General features: G+C 36.3%; 5 protein-coding genes and 1 long non-coding RNA gene across 8 annotated transcripts; 5 read left to right on the top strand and 1 right to left on the bottom strand.

Moving 5' to 3' along the window:
* Positions 1-1,204: 1,204 nt before the first annotated feature.
* LOC124223997 (retinol dehydrogenase 14) lies at positions 1,205-12,370 on the top strand. The gene is made up of 5 exons (XM_046636482.2): positions 1,205-1,393; positions 4,497-4,770; positions 6,134-6,373; positions 7,711-8,093; positions 12,060-12,370. The coding sequence occupies exons 2-5, from the start codon at positions 4,500-4,502 to the stop codon at positions 12,162-12,164; spliced, it is 999 nt and encodes a 332-aa protein (XP_046492438.1). The 5' UTR covers positions 1,205-1,393; positions 4,497-4,499; the 3' UTR covers positions 12,165-12,370.
* Positions 4,543-17,554, bottom strand: LOC138191270 (uncharacterized). Its single transcript, XR_011177661.1, has 2 exons — positions 17,483-17,554; positions 4,543-8,261 (listed from the first exon to the last, which is right to left on the bottom strand). It is a non-coding gene; the product is annotated as an uncharacterized lncRNA (long non-coding RNA).
* LOC138191246 (DNA ligase 1-like) lies at positions 14,535-16,071 on the top strand. The gene is made up of 3 exons (XM_069137754.1): positions 14,535-14,995; positions 15,385-15,790; positions 16,031-16,071. Exons 1-3 carry the CDS (start codon positions 14,696-14,698, stop codon positions 16,069-16,071), a joined length of 747 nt encoding a protein of 248 aa, XP_068993855.1. The 5' UTR covers positions 14,535-14,695.
* On the top strand, positions 17,258-18,874 carry LOC124224005 (uncharacterized). The gene is made up of 3 exons (XM_046636495.1): positions 17,258-17,297; positions 17,539-17,750; positions 18,434-18,874. The coding sequence occupies exons 1-3, from the start codon at positions 17,273-17,275 to the stop codon at positions 18,722-18,724; spliced, it is 528 nt and encodes a 175-aa protein (XP_046492451.1). The 5' UTR covers positions 17,258-17,272; the 3' UTR covers positions 18,725-18,874.
* A 578-nt stretch (positions 18,875-19,452) lies between these two features.
* On the top strand, positions 19,453-21,093 carry LOC124224003 (uncharacterized). 3 transcript variants are annotated; one of them, XM_046636490.2, is made up of 5 exons: positions 19,453-19,841; positions 19,927-20,161; positions 20,368-20,494; positions 20,604-20,778; positions 20,862-21,093. In XM_046636490.2, exons 2-5 carry the CDS (start codon positions 20,073-20,075, stop codon positions 21,065-21,067), a joined length of 597 nt encoding a protein of 198 aa, XP_046492446.1. In that variant the 5' UTR covers positions 19,453-19,841; positions 19,927-20,072; the 3' UTR covers positions 21,068-21,093. The 3 variants fall into 3 exon arrangements, with proteins under 3 accessions (XP_046492446.1, XP_068993949.1, XP_046492447.1); XM_069137848.1 differs by having other exon boundaries at positions 20,604-20,768; XM_046636491.2 differs by having other exon boundaries at positions 20,604-20,724.
* A 2,012-nt stretch (positions 21,094-23,105) lies between these two features.
* Positions 23,106-25,280, top strand: LOC124223708 (zinc finger MYM-type protein 1-like). The gene has a single exon (XM_046635941.1). It carries the CDS (start codon positions 23,106-23,108, stop codon positions 25,278-25,280), a length of 2,175 nt encoding a protein of 724 aa, XP_046491897.1.
* The last annotated feature ends 1,323 nt before the right edge of the window (positions 25,281-26,603 follow it).

Here is a 26,603-nt window from a genome sequence, read left to right on the forward strand (position 1 = left end):
GTATTGTATTCACTGATTATTATGCCCATACAGGGGGAAATTTCTAATATTTGTTACTCTATAGTTTTTAATAATTTTCTTTCTTACCATAATTCAAAAATATATTTCTGTGTAGTAGAATAAAAATATGTTTTGCAGCTGTAACCAAAAAATCTAGTGCGTGTAATTATTATTTTGTATTCCAGTCATTCATACTATATGTTTACTTGTAACTATTATGCGAGTTCCGATGTTGGTTCAACCGTAAGTTGATATCAAGGTTTTAGTTCACTGAAAAATATGGTCAACTAAATGTACAGATTTAATATTGCAATAACCAGAAGATGAAGTAGTTGACAATTACAATTACACTAATCGTTGATAGTTACTTGTCTTACATTTTCTTGTAATTCCCCTATTTATTGAAACAAGATATATTTTACGAGAATTTTAAAGTACAACTATTGAAAATGAAATTTTGACCACTGCAAAAGTTAGATTTTGGGGCTAACTTGTAAAAAATTTCGAAAACGACAAAAAAAATTTACCACAAAACGCAGCAAGGTTTATCGTCTTCCTTTTATCGGGACAAAAATTGTAATACGCATAACCCTTTGCGGCACAGCGTCTCAGATATGAGACAATTGTTTTTTAGATCGGTTATTCAACATTTACATTCAATTCTTGAGATATTGCTGCTATTTTTTTTTGTGCATAATCGGCCTTCGAAGATGTCATTGTTGACGTTTTAAGAGGGATTATTATGGTGATTCCGCGAATCTGGTGATCGCTATAAAGAAACAAAGTGTTGAAAATGCCTGTTTTTACAGAACAAATATAATTGTGGAAAGGTTATGGGGACTAGAAGAGTGGAACTCGGTAATCCCGGATTTTTTGGACCGTTAAAAATGAATCCAATGTCAAAATTAAAAAATTTAAAATAGCGGATCCAATATGGCGGACTGAAAATATAAAAATTGATCCCATTCGCTCATATTAGATCCACCATTTTAAATAGTTAAAATTTCTCAGATATGACCTCATTTTTGAAATCACCGACCTCGAGAACCCTTCTATACCAAGTTTCAAGGAATTTGACTGCAAGGTGAAATGTATGCTTCAAAGGGTTAAGCATCGCTCACTCACGCAAGTTACCGGCATTGTCGTACCGGTGAGATCGATTTGAAACTTTCGAGTCGTGCAGGCAGCCGTGACTGTGCATATCCTACACTCAGGCATGCGTGATGATCAGAGCTGAAGAAGTACCGCGGTCAAGAGTAGGGATTTCAACAGGTTTGAATTGTACCGCTGCTCAGTTCTCAGTTGCTCTGTGAATACCGTACGGAAAAGAACCGTAAAGAACCACGTCCAACGAAAGCGACCTTGGATAACAACATCGAATATCGCAGGTTGAGTGAGTACTTTGTCATTTCGTTACAAATAGTTACGAATTGCCTGTTTTTCATTTGAACGTGTTTACAATTTTTCAAATCAAACCTTTCTCCAGCTCTCACACGATTTTTATTTTTAAAATATATGCCTTATCTACGCAATTTTTTTTTTTTTTTTTTTTTGATACATACACTTAGTCCATTCATTTTAGGCCTATTATAGTCTGAACTAATCTCCCAGGTATAAGACTACATTTTCCCACCGCCATTTTGGAATTCATTCTTCAACTACTAATTAAGTTGTGAAATTCGATTCTAAATGTGTAGAAAAGAAAGCATGCACCGAGTATTGTAATAAGATTTAACTACTGCTCAGATGTCGAAACGCCATCGACTAACTAATGAGAATTTTTTTTTCTTTTATCTTTTTCACGATTTACGTTCATTTATTAGGTGTATACTAAAACGAATGTTCGAAAGCATTCCTCACTTCGATTTAGAATAACGATTAAGCTGGAAAAAAAACTGTTATCCGTGAATATATATTTATACATACATTACAAATTAGATAAAAGTGCGCTGTGACAAAAAAGGTAATTTCAAACCATCTTGATCGTTGACAGGGACTCACATTGGTTTTTTTTGTTGTTTTATTTGTTGGAAAACCGGAATGCTTGATAATGATACTTATCTCCATACTTGATGATTGAAGATTTTTATTTCTTATTTTTTTTTGTGGCTATAGTTTACAGATTTTATTTAATAAATTGAGTAATTCATGTATATGGCTGCGTATAAATACATTTGATTTACCCGTTAATTATAAATTGTAATAGCAAAAAAGACAGAAATGTATGTACATAGTAAAGTACCGTATATTGAACCATCCGTTAGGTGGGGGGCCGGGGGGGGGGGGGGGGGGGGGGGTACAGCTTGGACAGACTAAAATCAACCTATTTTTCAAAGTTTTTTTCATGAGAATGAAAACACGTGAAGCAACTTGAGTTTGAGGGCTTTATTATTCATAAATTCAAAAACATTTTAAAACTTTTTCTTTGAAATTAATAACGAAATGGTGGTATGGGGCATGTGAGTAATGAACGGCCACGTTTTCAATCCGGTGGCGTGGAATCCTCGATCAAATTTTATCTGATCGACTTGAAATTGTGACACAATTTTTAAAACTTGTTTATCGATTCGACCTCGTGACCTGATTTTTGAATTTCAATCATCAAAATGAAATTTTTTTATTCATTTTTTTGCTAGCAATTCTATGTTCGAAAAATTACATTTTTTGTTCATAATCATATATACCAGAAAAAAAATTTTTTTCTCAACGTTTAGGTACCGAGGTCGAATCTGAAAAGGTGTCCAAATCAAATTTTTTTTACAACATTTGTTACTAGCTGGATAGTGATGTCAGGAGATGCGCCACCGCTAAAAGCCCTCGAGTTCGTAGTCGTTTGCTACTTATATGGTCCATGCTGTTATTTTGTTACTAATTTCAATGAAAAAATTCTGAAATATTATTGACGCTACTAATAATAAAGCTCTCGACCTCAAGCTGCTCTAAGCGTTTTCATTTCCTTTGAAAAAAACTTCTAAATGTAGGTATAATTACAGACCGTCCAAGCTGCCCCCCCCCCCCCCCGCCCCCCTCTTAAATTCGAGTATCGGGCAGTTCTATAGGAAGTAGGTACATTTGTTTCCCTATTCCTAATTTGACTGGTGGTTGTATTTACTCTGGTTTACTATATTATAGGCATAGATAAATGAACTGGCGACCGTATAGTGATTTATATTCGTACTCACGCAACTTGAATCTGTTAAATAGCATTGAACGTAGGTTTTCCGACCGGTTTCCACGGAATTTATAAGCCAGTCTATAAAGTTTTGAAAATTACAAGTTTATGGATGTAAATTTGAATGAAAACTGGTTTATTCTACCTTGAAATCGACTACTTCACGTTCAATTGTAACAGAATTTCATGCTTACACAATATCAATTACTAAGCGTATATAACAGCATATTTATATACATATATAATTACATGCTACTCGAGGAACACAGAAAAAAATTGTTTGTGCGCAAACGTGTTTCAATTCAAGGATAAATAATTGTTACATAGATACGTGGCAAAAACGAATCTTTGCTTACTTGTAACAACATGCATATTACGATTGTAATTTTGATAACGGAAGATGAAGCTTGACTCTTTTACTTTTCTTTATTATACCGTTTTATTTCACTGCAATTTTTTACTTTTCGCAATCTTGCAAAAAGTCTTGTAATGTATGCACGTAATTAAGCTAGACAATCTACGCGCAAGGCTCGGATTACGTCAAGTACTCATTTCTATCATCAATTAAAATCACAACTATACAGGGTGGGGCATTTAAAGTGTGACAGAGCAATAGTACTCAAACTATTGATGGTACTCAAAAAAGTTTCAGATGAAAGTTACGTTGTTCGAGAAGGCCGTCATACTCGACCATCTTATTTTTTTGTCGGTAGAGGCGCTGAAGCTACGTCAAGGTCAACGCCACTTTTTTAAACGGAACAACGTATTTTGTTTTCTACGACATTATTACCGACTTTGAAGCAAATTCAGTGATCTACAGTCGAAATATAAATAAAGTCGCGGGTCATCACTTCGAGCATTTTCTGCAGGTAGACACAAACCAAGGCTAGTAAATACTTTGAAAATAATTATTTCGATTCGACTCGATTTTTCGACTATTTTCATAATTCGCGTGCGTAGAATGACCTTGTGTTGTAGATTACTGAATTTGCCTGAAAGTCGGTAATAATGTCGTAGAAAACAAAATACATTGTTGCATTTAAATAAGTGGCGTTGACCTTGACGTAGCTTCAGCGCCTCCACCGAAAAAGAAATAAGATGGTCCAGTATGACGGCCTTCTCGAACAATTTAACTTTCATCTGAAACTTTTTTGAGTATCATCGATAGTTTGAGTACTATTGCTCAGTCACATTTCAAATGCCCCGCCCTGTTTATTGCTCAATATTCGATTACCAAAGGAACAAAAACTTGTGTTTGAAGTCTGGCTAAATTTTGTTAATATGAATAATGATCAGCGATTTTTTAACCATGTAATTTCTGCAGATAATGTTACTGGGGATTGGTGCTTGCTTTCTTTTTTGCTACGTGATTATCGGAACTATAACTATTGGAGCCGTTCTGTTGATGATTGGACTTCGACTTTTCGCCTGCTACACGTTAGGCATTTGTAAAAGTAAAGCAAAGATGGACGGCAAAGTCGTTATCATCACGGGATGTACTTCCGGTATTGGTAAGGAGACCGCAAAAGATCTTGCCAAGCGAGGCGCGAAGGTCATTATGGCTTGCCGCAACCTCGACAGCGCCAACGTCCTCAAAGGTTTGCTAAAACAAGAGACAAGATTAAGGTTGAATGCGCTTTACCGTCTGAATTGAAAGTTAGAAAGACAGAGAAAACCGTTAAGCCCTTTAATTCACGCTCAGCGTCCTACCTGTTTTTTTGCAGCTTGTTATTTATTAAACTACTTTTTTTGATAACAACTTCCGAATTTTTTTGGTTCCACATGGCCCCTGAAATACTTCTAAGTTTCAAAAAGATACAAAATTTATTTATCTATTTAATGCAAAAATAACACACGTAAACAAATGGTTGAAACTCGTACTTTTTCAGGAAAAAAAGTATTTTCCGCTAATCTATCATGAAAATCCGAATGTTAATTTTTACCCAAACTTAATACACACCAAAAAGTTTTAGGGAAGGTTTTCAAAATTTTTCTTGTTGTTTTTGTTAATCTGCCATATTGGATCCGCCATTTTGAATTTTAGAATTTCGAGTTCAGATTCGTAATCAGCGACCCCAAAAGCACATTTACAGAAAAATTTCAAAAGAATCCCATGCAACGACAAATGTATGCATAGGTTTAAATAATTTCTAACAATGTTATGGGTGCCAATCATTATGCATAATATATTATGCACACCAATAAAACAATTTTGACAAAATTCTCGTAACAAAATCTAAGCTATAAAGAATTTGAGAAATAAAATTATTATTATACAGTGTGCAAAATAATTGAACTCAGACTTTTTTAATGCGATTCGTACGTTTTTCCTTTTTTTCTTGTTCACTGTAGATTTCTGGAAATTACCTGAAAATGATTTTACAATCGGTTATTTTTAGAGTGGGTAAAACAAGAGCTCTGTAAGTACGGTGCAACAAATGTTCGTTAACAACTACATTTATACATTATAACTACGCTCTAATATAAGATCATACAGATGATTTTCATACAGTTTTTGGGAATTTGGTCAGCGAGCAAAACACACCGTGAACATTAAAACCGGATAAAACCACCAGAGGTTAATTATTCTGAATTTTTCAATTATAAGACCTCTTCTCAAATTCTTAATACTAATTAGCTTGTATTATTTAAATTCGCTCAGAATCATTTTCATTACAAAGTAGAATGTTGTTTTATTCGTGTTGACAATTATTCGCACAAATAACATTCCGGGATATTATTTGTAAGTTCTTTTCTCTTGCGAGTTTTGATTCAGACGGTACGGCCCATGAGTCGTTAATGAAACAAAGAATAAATAACCATCATCTGGTTTTGAAAATTGAGGTGTATTTATTCCACTACTGTCACCTTATCACATAAAAATTTCATTTTCAACTCAATAAAGAGAAGAGAAAAACGTGACCACATAATGATGATTATAAATTTGTTTTTCATCGTCAGACGAGTTGGTAAAGTCTACGGGAAACAACAACATCGTGGTGAGAAAATTGGATCTCTCTTCACTGAAGTCAGTCAGGGAATTTGCCCAGCAGATTAACCGGGAAGAATCGAGACTCGACGTTCTCCTTCACAACGCCGGAACGGCGGAGACATTCAGGAAGAAGGTCACCGATGATGGTCTCGAGATGACGATGGCCACGAACCATTACGGGCCATTCCTTCTCACCCATCTTCTGATCGGTAGGAAATCTTGTCCAGACTTGTCCAAATCAATTGAAAATGCCGCAATTTCATACGTCTTCCGATTTGTGATACACTAAAAGCGATAGAACATGATAAAATCAAAGAAGACTGTGGTTGGAAAAACCGTAACTGAGTTGAAATTTGAGACTTTGATTTAAAACAGTTGTATACTTTACGTTTATTTTCCAGTTGGGCAAAATTTTAAACCCTACGAATTGAAACTGATTGAAACCCGATTGTTACCAGTTTCATAGTAATTGTATTTAGATGTATAAATTTTACGTTTGATCAACTATGGTGACATAAGAACAGTATTGGTTTTGGTCGAATTGAACTTTGTTAATTTAAGTAAATCTTCGCATTTTTGGATCTCTAATGTCAGCAATATAAGTTTTTAGAAAAATGCCGGGCACTCTGTCTGTACCGAAAAAGTCCTGTGATGATCTTGAAAACGGCTAAATTATAAAATGCGAAATTTGCAAAACCTTACAATCAAATGATGGGCAGTAAAAATTGCCATGTCCCGTTTACTTCGACAGTATGTTTCTCTCGAAAAAAATTGACCAAGCTCGAAGGTCCCTGACACAGTTCATATGACGTTTACAGTAAATTTTATATGAATTGCTATAAAATGAATAAAATAACGCAATAAGAATTTCATGAACAATAAAAGAACGATTTTGTGAATTCAAAGAGAATATTAACGACAAAAGATTCTAATTATTCTTGATGGTACTTTTAGTAATTGGATTGGTTTGAAAAGTGATGGAAAGTGCCGCGAAAAATATTATTTTTAAAGCTTGTTTTTCAATGTCAAAAAGGTATCGTTCGTTCATTTAATTTTCATAACTGATTTGAATGAATAAATATGTAGCTTTTGCCGTAGCTTTTCAGTTAGCCACAGAAACATTGCATAAAGCATTAAAGATCATGATTATTAAACTTAAGCTTAAGTGAGAAATATATTAATGTCATTAAAATTTATTTTAAACAATTTCTAGATGATTCGTTCTGAAATGAAGCGAGCAATACCTAACAATCCAATTTTTTAAATTTTAAAAATGGGGACGCTTTTGAACTTATACATAATTGACTAACTTTCTTTATTTATATTTGCTATATTCAATTGATTTTTATTGTGCAGAAGGATTTTTTAATGAAATTCAACTCACGTCAGTCAGCACTCAGCAGTTGTAATTAGGTCGCGTGGTATTCCTACCTTTACCGACCGAGGAAACTCGCCCTTTTTCTTCCTATATTAAATAAAGAAACGAACGAAATGGATTCAAATGGACTGTTTACTTCACAAATTTTTAAGAGTGAAAATTTTTCAGATCTTCTGAAAAGGTCGGCGCCCAGCCGCATAGTTGTCGTGGCCTCTGAGCTGTACCGACTGTCCAGTTTGAACCTAAACAACATGAACCCGACATCCACGTTCCCAGGATACTTGTACTACGTGTCGAAGTATGCGAATATTGTCTTCACTCAGGAGCTTGCGCGGCGTCTTCAGGGTTCCGGAGTTACGGCCAACTGCCTTCACCCCGGGATGATTGACAGCGGGATATGGAGAAACGTTCCAGTACCGTTGTCCTGGGGACTGTACCTCATTATCAAGGGATTCTTCAAGACCCCCGAACAGGGTGCTCAGACAAGCGTCTACCTCGCCGTATCGGATGAGGTCATTGGTGTCACCGGAAAATACTTCATGGATTGTCACGTAAGAGTTTCTTTTAAAAATAATTAAGATTTAGACATATCACTGGCATCCAATTATCGATATGAGGATATTATACGATGGTCGAAATTCGGAGACTGGTCTGCTTAATTTCTGCCATGTTGAGAAAGTCCACTAAGTTTCAGAAGTCGACTGACTGCTTTCTTTACACTAGAAATTTGCAAACAGTTAATTCGTGTACTGTGAAGAATTCATTGCCAGATTAGACATTAAAATTTGCTGGGTTGATTAATTGCGTGGCAAAAATGATGTAAAACTTTCCATTCACCGAGTCAGTACATTCTGACTTATTGATGGTGGAGAAACGACATTATCAACTCTTACCGATTGAGTCTTAGTCTTGCCGATGAAGGTAAGACTCACTCTTACCGCCGGTAAGGTAACATGATCATCGGTAATAATGATTATAACCAAACCCAAGTATAACCAAACCCATAAGCGTTTAGTTTGTGCCGGGTAAGGGAGGCATGGGCTAGTAATTATCATTATGGATCTGCAACCGTCTTGAGGGTACACTTGGGGATAACGAATCTGAGACGACTAATTTTTTACACTAGACAGTTATGTTGGCAATACAGAGAAACCTACAGCGCCATAGTCGGCCGAGCCCGAAACAAACTCAATCTCAATAAACATAGCATAACCCATGACCGTCGAATCTAGGCTTAGAATCATAGTCTTTATAAGTCTATGCTTAAAATACCGCGGCGATGATGACTTGTTAGATTGACATGTATTCTAAGGTTAGATTCGACAGTCATGGGTTATGGTGTGTTCATTGAAATTGAGCTTGTTTATCGCTCGGCCGACTATGGCGCTGTAGGTTTCTCTGTGCTGCCAACGTGACTGTCTAGTGTAAAGGATTAGCTATCTCAGATTCATTGTCCCCAAGTGTACATACGTTCTCTTTTGGCGCTGGCCAAAATTAGTAATAGTATCGTTGGATTTATCGGAGTGTATTGTTAAACACAAGACTAAATATTGATTACACATTATCTATAGATAATGTATTGTTAAACATAAGACAAAATATTGATGTTCGAAAGTAAAAAAAAAATTTTCAAGAAAATTATACAGGTCTGCAACCAAAAAACTGTACTGTTGTTGAGATATCATGTACACCGTTTCGAAAAACATGTTTGAAACAGTTTCGAGAAAAACACGTTTAAAGTTTGAGCACTATTTTTTTGATTGAAAGAATTTAATTCACATATCTCGCTATTAATCTGACATTCCTGCGTCATATTTCTGGAGTTACTCCGCTTTGCTACCATGCTGTGTTAAATTCCCTAAGAATGCAAATGCCGACTTACAATTAGCCCTACTGACTTACTTGTATTTTTACCAATTCAAAGACAGCATAGCCGTGAAACGGAATAACCCCGCAGACAGTAATCTGTAATAAAGATGTAAAGTAATAATTGAAGTAATGGAACAACAAACGATAGACTATATTCGACATTATAAAATGACTTACTGCAGGAATAAAGCGATCGTTGGAAAGCGCTACTCCATTTCTGATGTAATCGTAACGCCAGATTTCTAACTCCAAAACGCATGATTAAGTCGTCTGTCTCATAATTTCACCAGAAACGGACTAGGCGGAAATACTTACAAGCATCACAAATAAAAATGATGACGGCATTTTTTTAGAATTCTTTTCCACTAAATAGCGATAGTGAGAAATAATATGCAATGAAAAGGAAATAGTTTGTAAATAAAGACTTAATGAATATTTAGTTTTATAACTCCATAATTGATGGATTGTTAAAAGCAAATTAATATTCCTGGCGCAAGCGTCGTACGTGTGTGAGGTTTGCCCCGCGAATTCCATAAATGTAATAATTTTCTCATTAAACAATTAGAGAGTTACAGACCTAGGAATTGATGAATTCGTTACTTTCAATCGATTTCCTTCTTATTACACGCCTCACTGATTGAAAAAAAAAGTATTGAAAATAAAGGGCATAGCCGGATAAGCAGGTCGAATCGGCCCCCGCTGAATTTTTTGTCGGTACTTCAGGGATCAATTTGGACCCAAATGAAAATAATTCAGTGAAAATTTCAGCTATTAATCTTAAACGGTTTCCGAGTAATTGAAAAAAAACCTATTTTTTAGTATTTATTTTTTTTTTAATAGTAAAATTGAAAATTTTTTTTTGCTGATTTTTTTTTAAATACTTACGAGTAAAAGCTGTGAAAATTTTTTTTTTTTATGATTTCTAGACTAATAGCCGATTTTTAAACTAAAAAACAAAATTACGATTATTTTTTTTTATGCCTATTTTAAAACATGCAATCACCAAATTTGGACAGAATACGTCTTTTATACCCCTCTGTACTCAGGAATTTTTTCAATTTTTTTGGTTTGGTGCAACATCATGAAAAAAATTAAAAACCAATTTTTTGTTAATTATTTTATATTTCAACTGCTTAGAACACTACTTACAACTAATTATAAAATGTATTTATTCATAAAAATATTCATCAAAAACGTAAGTGGTCATCAAAATGTTTGTTAATATTTTCGTCAATCTTCATCACTGTCTTCATTAATAACTACACAGCGCCCGGTATTATTGAAAATGCGACTTAAAATTTCTGCTGGTCTTACAATTCTCGATAAATATCTAGCATGTGATAGGTAATAAATAATAGCTGCTACATGCGAACAACAACCAACTGTACGCCGACCGTTGGCACAATCATAGCAATATCGAGAAATTCCGTTAACTCCATTTTTGCCACGATGATACTCAATGAAGCAGCGATATGTTTTTGCATTAATATGCCGAGATCTTACTTGAAATCTAAGAATGTTTTCAGCCGATCTTACGTACTGAAGGCTTATATTATTATCTTCATCCATCATCTCAGCTAAGTATGACACTGCTTGAGAAAGCTGGTATGATCCTGTCAGTAAAATATGCAATTAAGTCGCATTTTCAATAATACCGGGCGCTGTGTAGTTATTAATGAAGACAGTGATGAAGATTGACGAAAATATTAACAAATATTTTGATGACCACTTACGTTTTTGATGAATATTTTTATGAATAAATACATTTTATAATTAGTTGTAAGTAGTGTTCTAAGCAGTTGAAATATAAAATAATTAACAAAGAATTGGTTTTTAATTTTTTTCATGACGTTGCACCAAACCAAAAAAATTTTAAAAATTCCTGAGTACAGAGGGGTATAAAAGACGTATTCTGTCCGAATTTGGTGATTGCATGTTTTAAAATAGGCATGAAAAAAAATTATTGTAATTTTGTTTTTCAGTTTAGAAATCGGCTATTAGTCTAGAAATCATAAAAAAAAAATTTTTTCACAGCTTTTACTCGTAAGTATTTAAAAAAAAATCAGCAAAAAAAAATTTTCAATTTTACTATTAAAAAAAAAATAAATACTAAAAAATAGGTTTTTTTTCAATTACTCGGAAACCGTTTAAGATTAATAGCTGAAATTTTCACTGAATTATTTTCATTTGGGTCCAAATTGATCCCTGAAGTACCGACAAAAAATTCAGCGGGGGCCGATTCGACCTGCTTATCCGGCTATGCCCTTTGTTGGCTAACTACATGCTAATTTCTATTTTAGTACTTACAATTAAAGTAATCACTCACAAACGTTTATAAATGATTTACAAACGATTCCTGATCGGAAAACTACCAAAACCAAGTGTACGTGTTGGTTGTCTGAACGACGTAAGTCGCCTTAACGTATTTAAACTCAAATTCTCCCTTTCCGTAGTTTTGCACACTAGTGCGATGCTACTGTAGTCGGTAAGGTAGTTTTGAATTCGGTAAATAGGTGTATGTAATGTAAAAAAGACTGGGTTCGGTTGGTAAGATTGGGTAATTTATCATCGAACTGCCCCGTGCACTTTTGCACACGTCAGAGAACTGTTCCGAATTATTTTCACAAATTTTAACCTCATTTTTTTAGGAACATGGACTGTCTCAAGGCGCACAGGATGCGGCTAAGGGGAAAAAGCTGTGGGAACTTAGTGAGGGATTTGTGAAATTGGAAGCCAATGATCCAAAGATATGAAGAAAAAGAACTGAATTATGTAACTGCAGATGAGCTATACGTGTGCACACAATCGGCAGAGATAATTATAATTATAAATAATAACTGTTGGTCGGAGAATGACTATGACATTTTTTATGGTTTTGTAATTTAACGATTGTTGTTTGCGGCTTCAATTGATATATAATGTAATTATAATAAATGCACATGATATTTGTTTTTTTAAATGTTCATTTTTGATGGAAAACAGCTTTTATCTGGCAAATTTAACAATTGATCATAAGTGTAACACGCGCTCTTTATCCATTATACCTATCTATCGTATACTTGAATAGTCTCCGTAAAATGTGGATCCAAGTTCAATTTTTTTCACAAATAGGTAATCTACAGTTTGCTTTCTATGAAGTGCGTGCACATAGAGAAGTTGAATGTTGAAAATAAATCTTGAAAATGCTAAGTAATAAATTCTGCTTTAATCAGTTATAGTAAGAATGTGGTGGGTCATTTTCTTAGGGGTTGAATGATAATCTTTTCAGCCCTCATCTTAATTTAGGTTACGCATGATTTCTACGCAGATGCTGTTGAAAAAATTTACCAACAACAATAAGTAACAAAAATGAGGAAGAAAGCTGACTTTTATAACAAGTATTATTACGAGACTTATTCCAAAGTCAGAGTGGCGTTATGAATAACGAAGAAGCACCTTGTGTATTTTCAGGAGAATTGACAACGAGTGAACCAACTTCATGGTTGTAGCCGAGTCTCCAACTTTTTAGTCAAAAATGAAATATACATATTTCGATATTATTCGATAACAAAACAAAAGAACGGTCTATGGTAACAAAATTGATGAAACCTTCAGACATGAGTTTCAAATTCTAAATTAAGACAAAGCTAAATTCATAACTCAAGCTTTCGGTAAATTTCAAATCGGTTAAACATTATCAAGACTTAATACAAAATTTCAGATACATTTTCCAACGAAAATTAAAAGTAAAATTATAACCTGATAAACAGAAATGATGAAGCAAAACGTCGAAGTGTCAACTATGATTACCTGTAGCTCATAACTGCGGTTATGGGTTTAACGATGATATAAAATTTGAAGAGCAAGCATAGAATACTCATTTAAAAATGAAATAAACTCAAATTCCTCATAACTCTGAAGATGATGAACAAAAATTCTCATACATGAAATCATCACGCAAATTATAACTACGAAATTCGAACAAAATTTTACTACTTTATGCGAACACTTATTCTGATGGTGTATACCTGCAATAAACTGTTCTAAACGATGTCACCTAAGCCTGGTAATTCGGTGAAGCCTAAGCCTGCGAAAGGCAAGGGAAAAGACAGACAGAAGTGAGTAATCGCTTATTGACTTTCTCCCACTTTGTTTTCCACTTTGAAGAAGTTTTTCCAAATCTTAGTCCGGAGAAAGTCGTTCAGAGTCGTATTGACCTATTCCTGTAAATACTTAACTGATTCTTAACCCGCAAATTTTCGCAATATAAAATTCCTCGTTCGATTTACATCGTAGAGTCATTGTTGAATTCGAAAAAGTCGCTGAGTTTTGAGAATGCATACCTCGACCACCAATTATTCAGTTCGATTGTAGTTTGATTCATTTAAAAATATTCAGATCAAGCTTGATGTGCATTTAAAAAAAAATTATATCACGTTTTGCGGTACGAATTACTACTGATTTCCTTTAAATTTGGGAACAGTATATGAGAAAGTTATAGATTTTGGATGAAAAGTCGAGTTTCAATTTTAAATGGTCACTATATGGTAATAAGAATGAAACTCTGGGTCACGACAAAGAGAATAAATAATCTAAGAAGATTGTTTGCAAAATTGAAGTCAATCGTATAAACCATTTTTGAAATACCATGGGCAACGCAAAAGATCACCGGTGAAATGGTTGCCGATATTATCGATAACAATGTTTCCGTGTGAAGTAACCTCGATCTATATACTTTTGAATGAAATAAACTCGATTCAAATTGAATAGTTGGTTGTCGAGATATATGTATAATATTTCCAGTATTCTCCTAGTTTTTCAACAATCTATTCGTAGTATACCTGGTGCGTTGAGAGACTCTTAATTGAGATTTCCAGGAATATTCTTCTTCCCAGTAACATTTGATTTTAAGAAAGCAGAGAAGGCACAGGTTGAACTTGAAAGGATGGCTGAAGACAGCGGCGGACTGGGCAAAGTTCGATGGATGGGCGAAGGTGAATGCTTTGCCGAAAAAAGTTCCCGAACCAGAACCGATCGTTAGTACTAGGTTCAAAATATTATCAATTGAATTCTGGAAGGAGAAGTGTTTGAAATTCTTCTGGAAACCGATGCTTGGCCGTGATTCGCCTTGCATAATTATTCGCAGGTACGAGTCGCGAAGCCCTTGAGCCAGTTGAAGAAGCGATTGCTCGTGATATCGCAGCCAGCTCCGAAGTCTGATCCGGGACTACTGTGTCGCCTGGATCTGAGCGTTTCGAAGGCGGCGTTGAAGGCGAAGCCCTCGAAGCGAATCAAGGAGCTCGCAATGTTCGTGTGGAAGGACGAAGACCCGGGAAAGGAAATGCCGAACCCAATAACGAAGGCGGCCTTGAACTATAAGGCCACTCCCAGGATCATTGAAATGGCTGTGCCCCATGTCCACGAGACGGAGAGCTGTCGCGACCTTGCAATATCGAAGAAGGCATTGAAGCACAAGACCACGAAGAGGGAGAAGACGATGTCCCTGGCCAAGAAGGGGCGAGACTGTCCGAACTCTTTGAACGAAGAGGAATTCGCCAGGCTTTTCACGCCCACTGGCATCAAGAAAAGCGCTCTTACATACAAAGTAATTTGTACTGCCATTTTGACGATTCTAATTAACCTCCATCAATAATTTGCACGTTCTGCATCTATTTGCAGTTTCATTCTATGATCACAGCTGATCAGTTGAGAACAAACTGCGAATCTGAATATTATGTATTATATTGTTTACACTTTTATCCAATCAATTTTCAGATATATTGGAATGAAATCAATTTTTTAGAAGAAAAGAATCAAATCAAAAGTTAATATTTAAAACTGGTCTCAGCTTGCTTGGAAAATTTGGAAATGAGGATATAGGATTTACTTTCAAGTAGTGTTTGCTATGTTTTAATATCCATGAAAGGGTTATCGACAAGTCCCGTTGGAGATATTTAAAGATATTTCATTTGTAGAAATTGTTTTTACAATCAGATAACAGAATGGGTATCGACTTTGGCTCTGCCCTCCTACCGTTTCCTGAAAGATCGCCGAGACCAGGAAGCTCAGAAGATGAAGAAAATGATCGAAGCAAGTGATGACAGAGGAAAAAAGGTCCTAGAAGAACAGCGGAAGCAGGAAGAGGAAAAGGAGCGGAAGAAAAAGGAGAAGGGGAAAAAAGGAATGAAAAAGAAGGAAAGCAAAAAAGGTGAAAAGGCGAATGGGGAAAAAGTCACCGAGAAAAAGCCTGATGAAGAGGACCAAGAGAAGGAGAAAAAGGAAGAGAAGCAGAAGAAAGAAGAAGAGAGGAAATCCAAGGAGCGTAAAAAATGGCGAACAGAACCAGGACCCTGCAAAGATAATTACGGATCAGTTTCGAAGGCAGCTCTCAATGCAAAAGGTACGAGTGTAATGAGTGTGGTAACATCGCGTGCACTCAGAAAAATGTTTATTTTTCAAAACCGAAATTGTCTTACTGTGAGTAAATTTTATGGTTAGTATGCTGTAACAGGGTGATTCTTCAAAAGGTCATTTATTAATTTCATAATTTTGAGTTCATATTCATGATCAGCGACCTCGAAAACCCCCATATATCAAATTTTGTCTAAATCCGTTCGGTAAATTTAATGTGCCCTTGAAGGTTTAAATGGGGAAATCCAACTTCTTGTGGGCACGGATTAAGGTTGAAATAAAAAAATTGAAAAAATGTTGGAATTATTTTTGAATTATTTGGAACCAATTTGGAGGGTGACCCGGTCGAAATTCGATAATGACCTTTTTAAGGACCACCCTATTGCTGCAATCTGTCTTCGTCTATTTTGGGGAATAGCATCAAAATCGGGACTAGCAAGAGATATTATTGGCCTCCTGCAACGTCTTCTCCTGTAACTTTTTGTCAGGATCGTTATGTGAGCCACTCGTCTTTCTCTCACGTTAGAGGGGGAAGTCGAAAAAAAATAAAGAAAGGCAATCACGAAAACGGGCGTAAAAGCGTATTTGGTAAACGGGAACGCAAGGGCAATAGTTGTTTTTAATTTTACGCGCAGGCGACTGTATCGCACAGTAGGTATAACCAGAAGCGACAATCGGACGCTGTTTCTGGTGTGCAATAAATCATGACCATCAGTAATTACTTATTCATATTTATTGATAATACATAATAAATGGGTTATAAGGATACGATATGTTCGTACGTGCTAGTGACGTTGTACACTTGGGGCCAATGAATCTGAGACGGCTTATTTTTTACACTACACAGTTATGTTGGCAACACAGATAAACCTACAGCGACACAGTCGGCTGAGCGCGAAACAAACTTAATCTCAATAGACATAACATAACCTATGACCGTCAAATCTAACGTCTAATCTAATCTTCATTCCCACAATTTTTGATTCCATGGCCGCATTCGTAATCATGTTTATAAAGTAAAAATGAAATAGCTATCTAAAGAGCTATTATACAGATGGATCCCTCTGGATTGCCAGGTTTTGAGGTACGGTAGTTCCGCTACTCTAACATAGATCAAGGTGGTTCTTTATAGTGACTCAGGAGTTAGTAGAACATCCATACAAAGAAATGTATAATTTACATTCAAGTTATAGGCATAATGATGTTTCGTACACGAAATATAAATATTTTAGTATTTTCTACGCCAACGTTTGGTGCCACAATCCAAAAGATTCTGTTGCGATTACGAATTTAGATCAACACAGTAAAATCATTTTGTAAATATTGCTAAGCGATTGTTCAATTACTGTAATCGAACGAATTATCGTTTTAACGTAGTTTATGCTGCATTACTATGCTGATTATGCAACATCAAATGATGACAAGGGAATTTTCTATTGTTATATGTTATTGTCAATGGTAAGCTCATTCAATGGTATTTGACAACACTAAATTTGGTATGTATATAATTAGAATTAATTGAATCTTATACTTTTTCAATCTCGATGCACTTAATTGAATTGTTTTGAAATTTGTAACGAACCATCATGTCCCATCAAAAAAATTCCAAAAAATACGTCTACAAATTGATTTTGTTGGAAAGTAAAAATTTTGTTCGCAGGCAACATCGTTTTGCACTAACTCATCATCGTGATGTAAATAACAGGATTTCATGATTCTCGTTTCATATTGCATCAGCATCCGAGCGTACGGAGGAAATAGCAAAGCCTCATATTCATGTCAGTACGGCGTGCAGAAACGACGCCTTTGGCGTTAAAAAGAGTGCCCTCTCGGCATCAGCTTCTGCACGGGTATCCGAAATGGCACAACCGAATCATCCTGCTGATCCTGTTGAACGACCACCACCACGCAAGAAGAACGCCTTTGGTGCTCCGATATTTCCCCAGCCGGTAAGTATATTTAGAAGTCACTTGTACTTAATTTCATATTTTTAATTGTGCTATTATTATTTCATATTTTTAATTTGTCATCCATTTTTTGGATTCTGGTATTTGTATTACGTATTTCGCTCTACGAATATTTGTTATTTGTTATTTTTGATCAAGCTCTTCAGCTATTTTTTATTAGTTATTTGCCAATCTTCATCATTCACACTATGTTGTTAATTGTATTTCAAGTTTTTTCTCATCATTTGGTATCTGTTATCCGATTATATTTTTACTTGTCAATTTATTGCTCGTTATTCATATTTTACCATTCGTGATCTACTTCAATATTTTATTATGTGTTATTTTGTGTTCCTTTTTTTAGCATTTGAACTTGTCATTATAGTACTTCATTATCCGGCTAAATGGGTATTTCTTTTTGTTATTTTTTATCTAGTATCTCTCATCTTTTATTTGTTATTTTTTCAATGACTATTTGTTACTTATTATTTGCTTCGTGAAAAATAATTTTTTCCAGTTTCCCCGCGTTATTTAACCTTATGTCAATCAATTAATTCATCAAAACTGCGAACCTTAACAGTTGAATACTTTTTTGCACTTTTTATAATTATTATGCAGTTTATGTGTAATGATTTCCATATTTTGACGCCAAATTATCTATACTTCCACTGTCGTATGTATTACAGAAATTCGGTAAGCGACTGCCGAAGGTAAAACCATATAAAATGGGCGAGTGTAAGGATAAAGACAATAAGGATAAGGGGCAGGCAAATGAGTTGGAGAATACTATGAAAAAATATGAGTCTGTACCGTTGTATCCAAGTATTGATCCTTGCATTGATCCCGCCGGTGCTAAAAAGCAAGCTAAGGCCAGAAGGGTTGCTGAAAAAGCGAAGAAGGCAAGGCGGGAGAAGCGGGGGCAGAAACGACAGGAGAAAAGTGATCAAGTGAAGCAGGAGAATGACGAAAAGAAGTGAAAAAATGCTCGAGATAAAGAAATGTAGAACAAAATATGCTGTCAAGGATCAGAGCCATGTGAAAATTATAACTCATGGTGTCACGAAGAGAAAACTTTGTAGAATCTGAGCTTTTCAGTGACTGATGTGTACTAAACAACGTAGCTGAATCATTCTAGTGTTTATACTGAAACATATCATAACGTAAATTTGAATTTGATTTGACTATGCAATCAGATCAAAATAAGCAGCATTATTTAAATAAGGAAAAGTTTAATAAAAATCGCATAATCATATTAAGAATCTGTATGATTTATTGTGCACAAGATGAGTAGATGATGAAATCTTAGAGAAAGTTTTCAAAATTTTGTTGAAATCGTATTCTACGGAGGATTTGAAGTTCTCGCATTAGGTAATTTGTTGGAGTTTTTCTATTGAAATCATTTGGTATTTTCTAGCAATATGCATTAAACACTCGGATTTCTCACATAAATAAGAATTTTTGGTATAAATTCTTAATTGTCACCCGCATGTTTTGCTCATATTTAAGTATCAAGGTTCGCGAATACTTCAACGTAAGTGGGATGGAGATTATACTCGAGTCTCTGATGGAAGAACCTCCTCCAAACTAAGCAGTGCACATGCGCCAACTCACGCACAACATTTACGTGAGACGAGTGAGACAGCCAAATACTGCCAACTTACTAAAATAACGTCCGCTCGGGAATCTTGACGCCCGCGGGCGTCAGTGTCGCGCAAAAATGCTAAAATCCTATACCCACCCAAGTAGCATTTCATGCGCCGTCAGATCATGCAAGATCTTGATCGGCAGCGCCATAGGGCAGAATAATGCATGATTGGTGTATGGCGACGCAAAACAAGCGAGCAAACAGCAAAGCTGTAAGGGACTGTCTAACAGCGCTTGCTGCAGCATTCATGTGACGTCTGCCGCAATTCTGTTCTTCGTACTTCGCAACCTTCATCCCAAATTCACAATTACACTCGAGCAACTCTATAACATTTAGCGATGTAGTACGACTAACCACAAGACGACAAAATCACGTGGAAGAGCAAAATAATCATATTCCTTTGAATTCACATGGAGCATCAGTGAATCTACGTCCGGTCACTGTATCAGGTTAATATAACAATTCTGATCTTTGCTGTAAGAACTGACTCAAGTGTTTTTCATTCACTAATACGTTTTGACTACAAACTCACAGGTACAGTTGAAGAAAATCGTTACCATACACCGACTGTGTCTTCAGAGCAGACACTTGAGCGTATTGCCCGATCCACCATTGACAGTTTGCAAGATCTTCTTCAACAGCATGAGGAGCGACAAAAGCAATGCTTTCTAGACTTTGCAATGAGAATTCGAAAGGACCACCGTGAAGACATGACCAAGCTTAACAACTATGCAGAGAATCGTTACCAGCATTTCGAAACAGTTATCAAGTAATGCATTCATATATTATCTAAGGTTCTATTTTTCATTTCCTGATATTATTCGCATCTACTGCAATGTATATGAAATTGAAAGATGGCGGTACAACAGGTGTTATAGTTGAAAAAAAACAACTTAAAACTGAATTCCAAATTAAGATTGTTCATTATGCCACTGCTTGCATGATAAGCTGCTTCCACAAATAATATTCTTGCAGACAAATGATTAAAAAAGAGCAGGATATTGAACGGGCGTACCCATATGAGAAGCCACCAGGGTTCCCTCTTGATTCCTTGGAGGTATTCCAAGAGTTTGAAGAAGATCCTGAAAGACAACGATCTCTAGTAAGCATTATAGTTTTATCATATCACCCGATACTGTATTTTTTCTCGGGTGGTAACTAATTTCAGTGACGTTTATTGCAAGTTTAAAAACGAGTGATATGGATTTCAGAGACACTATCTTATTAACGTTGGTGGTGTCACAGCTAGAGATGCTCTCAACCAATTTTTGAAGGAAGCCATGACGGATAGCCTCACACAAAAATTCTCTTGGACTGGAAAGACTGTTTCAGGTAAAGAGAATCTGCGACCGTTATTTAATACCTGTATCGGAAAGGTATTTTTTGGTGTGTATGACTAAGATTATCGTTATTGACTAATAATACGTTACCCTATATTCAATGCAAGGTTTCGATGATTGTTTACGCAGATGCCTTACGTGAGTGTCGAACAATACCACAGCCACATGATCGTACAGAATTTGCGAGACTGATGCAAGAGGCAATTCGGGGCGCAAAACAAAGATTGCGGGATGCAAAACGACGTGCTAATCGCTCTGTCCACGTGGAGGGTCGCAGACAAAAATATATGGCTGAAATGGCTAATCGTTACGAGGTTGAACACCCAGGACAGTAACACTGCGGAATAAGAGGCCTGCAATTTGACTATTAAAGTTCCTACGCGTATTCAAACATACGTACTTATGTACTTTGATTGACTAAGAAATATTTTAGTACGTATAGCTGTGATGTTAGTTTTTATGTTTATGCTCAAGCACAGTATTTATAATTTGTACTGCAGCTGTGATATCCACCAGTGATACGTAACTATATGTGTTCCAAAGAAACATACCTATATCAACAAATGCGGCGGGTTTGTACTAACATAGCTATAAAATAGCTAAAAATTAGATACTGTATAAATTTTAGTCTTCTGACCTTTATATAAAGTATTTTTTATCTACTATTCTACTCATTTGATATGAGTTTATCAATACTATTATAAACTGTAGTTAATGATAATTTTAAGCTACAACGTATACAAATGTAACAAAAGATGTATTTACATTAATAACTGTACAACGGTTTCAGGGTTTCTTCTAGTCTTGTTGTAGACATAGATCTGTAAGTCAGCGTTTTTCTTGTTCATTTTTGCTCGCTAGTAACTGTAACACGTTTATAACTAATTATCTTTAAGTAACAGTAAAAAATATGCAAACTTATATTATACCTATATATGTATATGGGTGTAATATATCATATATTTTACTATAGCCGCATATCAATAATATAAAATATAAATAATATTATAATTATATAGTACAACAATTATAGTCAACGAATGACCTGCCATGTTCTGTGGTTTTGAACCTTGTATTTGAAATAAATGAGAAAATCTCACAATATATAGTTTTCTTTTTTTTTTATTTGCCAATGAGAACCTGTGCATTCTGCTCTTCGTGAATACCGGCAGACCCTTCGAGAATCATGCATGATCTGCAGCAAGCTTCTGTCGAAAGCACACATGCGCACGTCTTCCTACAACTGCGGAAACAGGCAGATAGTGGTCTGCCGCCAGAGCCATGCACGCGCCACGTGACGACCATAACGTGAACTTGCGACAGAATGCTACCTGGGTAGGTATGGGCTAACCGGGCAACCGCCCGGGGCCCTGTTCCCGAGGGGGCCCAAAGACTGAAGAAAATAAGAATTTTTTTCGGAATAAGGTTAACTGCGATAATACATTATCCTGTGTGTGAACATCGAGATGATAGGTGTAAGAAAAAAAATATGAAAAAAAATTATAAAATGAGGTTGAACGATTGGGCCCTTGTAGAAACATTGTACGGCTCACGCTGCTGTACTAGGTTACCGGCGAGCACGGACCGCGCGGGGTGTTGGGTGGACCGACGGCCCCCACCACAATTTGTTCGGCTGCAGCGCATGCGCCAGTTTATAGCTTAAACGTCAAGCTACGCCGTGCGGCGCGGCGTGCCCAGAGACTACTATCAGACCACGCTGCTTGTAACTTGTATGAACTGTGGATTCACTGCTACGCTCTGTCTAGCTGAACCGCTGTATTCGCATATTCCATAGGAACTCTTTCAACAACGTGAACATTTCTTGAAAATTTTCTCGCTACCTATTGTTGTTTCTTATTTTTTATTCTCGATGCTCTTTTGAAATTACTAGTAATTTGCAAACTCTCGGATATCGACGAGACATTTATTCAGAAGCTGCCGACGTTCCGGTCAGGCAGCGGTCGATCACGTTTAGGGCACAATCTTTAATATAGGCATTTCTACGGATATTCATATTACTTAACATTAATTAACCGCATTCAACTTGACTTACATTGCATAAATTACGATTTGATTGAATTTTTCTGAATTTATTTTTGTAATTGTTGGATTGCACAAGTCATAGTCGATAGTCATTATGAACAAGCCCAAAGACTTATCAGGGTCCCAAAAGCGGAAATTAAAAAAAGCTCGATGTGAAGCGGACAAAAAAAGTGCTGTTTTTTTCAAGGCTATGTTAAGCGGTTGAGGTCTGATAATGAGGGTGGTGAATGTAGCCAAACCACGGATGATTTAGACCCCGCTTGTCCACCTTCCAAGGACGCCGTAGATTCTGATGGAAATTTGGACGCTCAGTCAGTGAATACCGGAGATATGACGATAGCTACAGATAGAAACAACTTGGCAGAAAAAGTTATAGAAAAAGATTCTACAGTATCAAATATTGATTGGCAAGATCCTGCTAAGTGGCCGAATAACATCAGCGACAGTTCACGCGTAGCATTGGTAAAGCTAGGGCCTACAAAAATAGATCGGAATACAATTTTTCCTTTTGATACAGATCGCCGGCGCTTCACCATAGAAAATTGTTATCGAACCCTGAAGAATGGCGAAAAAATGGAGAGATCCTGGTTAATTTATTCAGAGACTAAGGATTCCGTTTATTGTTTTTGCTGCAAATTGTTTGGCCTCCGCAACATTCCAACCCAATTGCAATCGACCGGATTTAGATCCTGGCGGCACTTGCAAGACAGTTTGAGCTCGCATGAAAAATCCAAAATGCACATTGAATGCATGACAGACTGGAAAGAACTCAAAGTCCGTTTAGATTGTAGAAAAACCATCGATGATGAGAATCAAAATTTAATCCAAAGAGAGGAAACCTATTGGAAACAAGTACTTGAAAGACTCGTTGAAATAATTAAGCATTTAGCTAAGCGGAATATGGCATTTCGAGGTACTGTCGATCGATTATACGAGCCGAATAACGGTAATTTCTTGAGCCAAGTTGAACTGATGGCGAAATTCGATCCTATTTTAAGCGAACATGTACGTCGAGTTCAAAGTGGGGACCTCCAGCGTGTTCACTATTTGGGAAAGGAAACTCAGAACGAATTCATTGACATACTGGGTAATGCAATTTTCAAAGAAATTAGCAGGCGAGTGGTAGCCGCGAAATATTACTCCATAATTTTAGACTGCACCTCCGATATTAGTCATGAAGAACAAATGACTGCCGTTGTTCGATTTGTCACTGTGTCTAAAAACACCGTGGAAATTTGCGAGCATTTCATTGGCTTCGTTGTTGTAGACGATACAACTGGTAAGGGATTGTATGAAACGTTGTTAGATATCTTGAAATCAAACAATCTTGAATTGAATAACTGTCGGGGTCAAGGGTATGACAATGGCAGTAATATGAAAGGTAAAAATAGTGGTGTTCAGGCCAGAATTTTGAAGGATAATAAAAGAGCGTTTTTCGTTTCCTGCAGTTGTCACAACCTCAACCTAGTAGTTTCAGATGCCGGACATTCGTCCGTCACAGCTGAACTATTCTTTGGTGTTCTTCAAAGGCTATTCGCAGTCTTCGCTGCTTCAACCCAGAGGTGGCAAATATTGAAGGAGCACGTTAATATCAGTGTGAAATCATTGCCTGAAACTCGCTGGGAAGGGAAAATAAATGCTGTAAAAGCTGTGAGGTTCCAAATAGCAGAAATCAGAGATGCGTTGCAGGAACTTTGTCGAATGTCGCAAGGTAAGGATGCAAAGCTGAGATCGGAACTGAGAGGCCTATGTTTCGAAATTGAGTCATTGTCTTTTCTGATTAGATTGGTAGTATGGTATGATGTACTGCAAGTGATCAACAAAATCAGTAAAGCTTTACAATGTCCGAAAGTTGATTTGCATACTGCGATGAACATGATTGATGGTGCTCTTCTTCAATTACAAACCTTTCGAGAATCCGGTTTCGAAACTTGCATAGCCACCGCTAAAAAAACGGCTGAGAAGTTAGATATTTCACAAACTTTACCCGAATCACGTACCCCACGAACAAGACGATTCTTTGATTATGAGTCTCAGCACGACGAACGACCTAGCGATCCGATGAAAAGGTTAGAAATTGAATTTTTCAACAAATTATGCGATATAGCGATATCAAGCCTACGCGAACGTTTCGAAATGACCCAAAACGTTTGTGAACCATTTAGTATCATCCGAAACTCGGATAACTTTATGAGATTGGACAGAACCCAAATTTTGACTAAGTCCAAGGCTTTAGAAAATTATCTGACTGGTGAAGACGAGAACAGTGACATTGATGGTCGGGAGCTTGCCGAAGAACTGGAATCTTTAAAAGCTTACTTCGTAGCCGCTGGAATGACCGACTTGAGTGCACTCGTTATGATATCGCACATTATTGATAAAGGTCTGGATGAGATATATCCAAATTTCACTGTGACCTTAAGAATTTTCTTAACATTACCAGTAACCTCCGCGTCGGGTGAAAGGACCTTCTCAAAGCTAAAGCTCATCAAAACTTACCTGTGATCCACTATGTGCCAAGATCGACTGAATGGTTTAGCTGCGATGTCAACTGAGCATGGAATTTGCAACGAGTTGAATTTCAGCGATATTATAGCATCTTTTGCGAACAAAAAATCTCGCAAAGTCCCACTTTAAGACATCAGTGGTCCAAAAATTTCTGATAAGGGGCTCGATTTTCAAGGCTCGCCCGGGACCAGCCGTGGGCTAGCGCCGGCACTGCTACCGACTCGATCCCCGCCGCAAATATCGTCAGAGAGAGAAAGGAGTATTCCCTACATATTTCTGTCCTTTAAATGTATGCTTCAAGCGGCTCACAAGAGCGCTCAGTCTATCTTTATAAGTCTCTGGGAGATATCGTCAAAAAACTGTTATTGGACGCCATTCTTCCAATGTGGCGGCGCGAGCGGCAAAGATACGAGGTGGCAAAGCGAAAATTCGAAAAGAGCACGTCGAAATCTATATAAAAATACCAATTTTCAAAAGTCCCTGAAAACTTTCTAGGTAACCCCTTTTTTGAGCACCAAATGACTGTACTAATATACGAGTCGACTGAAGAGATGGGTGAATTTTGAGAACTTATACCTTGACGACCAATCATTCAATTCGCTTGGAGTTCGTGCCATTCTGACTAATTCTGACTAATTATTTCTAACGGAGGTTTACAAGACAATAATATAACGCAATTTGCTGTAATGGTTTTACGATTTCATTATTATCATTTTTAAGGTGATGAAAAATACAGTTTCTGAACTCCATAGAAGAAATTTACGATGCGAAAGAATGTTTTTTTTCTCGTCATCGTTCATGCTTCTAGTTACTATTCTGGTTGCTGTTTTGTTTTTCGTTATGTTTATTCTTGTTAGAGTTATTACTGTTTCTTGTAGTTGTTCCTTATTATTGTTATAAGTTACTATTACTCTCTTTACTACTGTTTCTTTCATTATCATTAGTTTTGGTTAGTGTTTAATGTGGTATAATATACGAGTTGACGGCTCAAAAAGTAGATGAATTTCGGGATCTTGCATCTCGACAACCAATTATTCAATTCGATTGGGTTATTTTAAATCTAAAAGTGTGTAGGTCGAGCGTCATTTGTATATATTTTTTTAATTATAATCAATTAATAAGATGGATTATTATTGACAATAAAGTCAAACATTTCGCTCGGTGACGTGTTTTGCGATACTCACGATTCCAAGTTGTCAGTTGAATTGAACCAAAAAATTCAAACGGATTCTTCAAATCCAATACGTAATGCCACAATACCAGTTTTTAAAAAATGATTAAACTTTTCCTCCTGGATCTACTGCCAACTCGGAATCGTGG

This window comes from Neodiprion pinetum, chromosome 7 (assembly GCF_021155775.2).
Source record: "Neodiprion pinetum isolate iyNeoPine1 chromosome 7, iyNeoPine1.2, whole genome shotgun sequence".
NCBI classification, from domain to species: Eukaryota; Metazoa; Arthropoda; class Insecta; order Hymenoptera; family Diprionidae; genus Neodiprion; species Neodiprion pinetum.

Coding starts and splice junctions, on each gene's coding strand:
- LOC124223997 (XM_046636482.2), top strand. CDS start 4,500: ATGTTACTGGGGATTGGTGCTTGCTTTCTTTTTTGCTACGTGATTATC. Junction 4,771..6,133: donor CAGCGCCAACGTCCTCAAAG/GTTTGCTAAAAC, acceptor TTTCATCGTCAG/ACGAGTTGGTAAAGTCTACG. Junction 6,374..7,710: donor TCTCACCCATCTTCTGATCG/GTAGGAAATCTT, acceptor AAAATTTTTCAG/ATCTTCTGAAAAGGTCGGCG.
- LOC138191246 (XM_069137754.1), top strand. CDS start 14,696: ATGTTCGTGTGGAAGGACGAAGACCCGGGAAAGGAAATGCCGAACCCA. Junction 14,996..15,384: donor AAAGCGCTCTTACATACAAA/GTAATTTGTACT, acceptor TTTTACAATCAG/ATAACAGAATGGGTATCGAC. Junction 15,791..16,030: donor GGCAGCTCTCAATGCAAAAG/GTACGAGTGTAA, acceptor GTGCCCTTGAAG/GTTTAAATGGGGAAATCCAA.
- LOC124224005 (XM_046636495.1), top strand. CDS start 17,273: ATGGTATTTGACAACACTAAATTTG. Junction 17,298..17,538: donor ATTTGACAACACTAAATTTG/GTATGTATATAA, acceptor ATATTGCATCAG/CATCCGAGCGTACGGAGGAA. Junction 17,751..18,433: donor CTCCGATATTTCCCCAGCCG/GTAAGTATATTT, acceptor TATGTATTACAG/AAATTCGGTAAGCGACTGCC.
- LOC124224003 (XM_046636490.2), top strand. CDS start 20,073: ATGAGAATTCGAAAGGACCACCGTGAAGACATGACCAAGCTTAACAAC. Junction 20,495..20,603: donor CTGAAAGACAACGATCTCTA/GTAAGCATTATA, acceptor TATGGATTTCAG/AGACACTATCTTATTAACGT. Junction 20,779..20,861: donor TATCGGAAAGGTATTTTTTG/GTGTGTATGACT, acceptor TTGTTTACGCAG/ATGCCTTACGTGAGTGTCGA.
- LOC124223708 (XM_046635941.1), top strand. CDS start 23,106: ATGACGATAGCTACAGATAGAAACAACTTGGCAGAAAAAGTTATAGAA.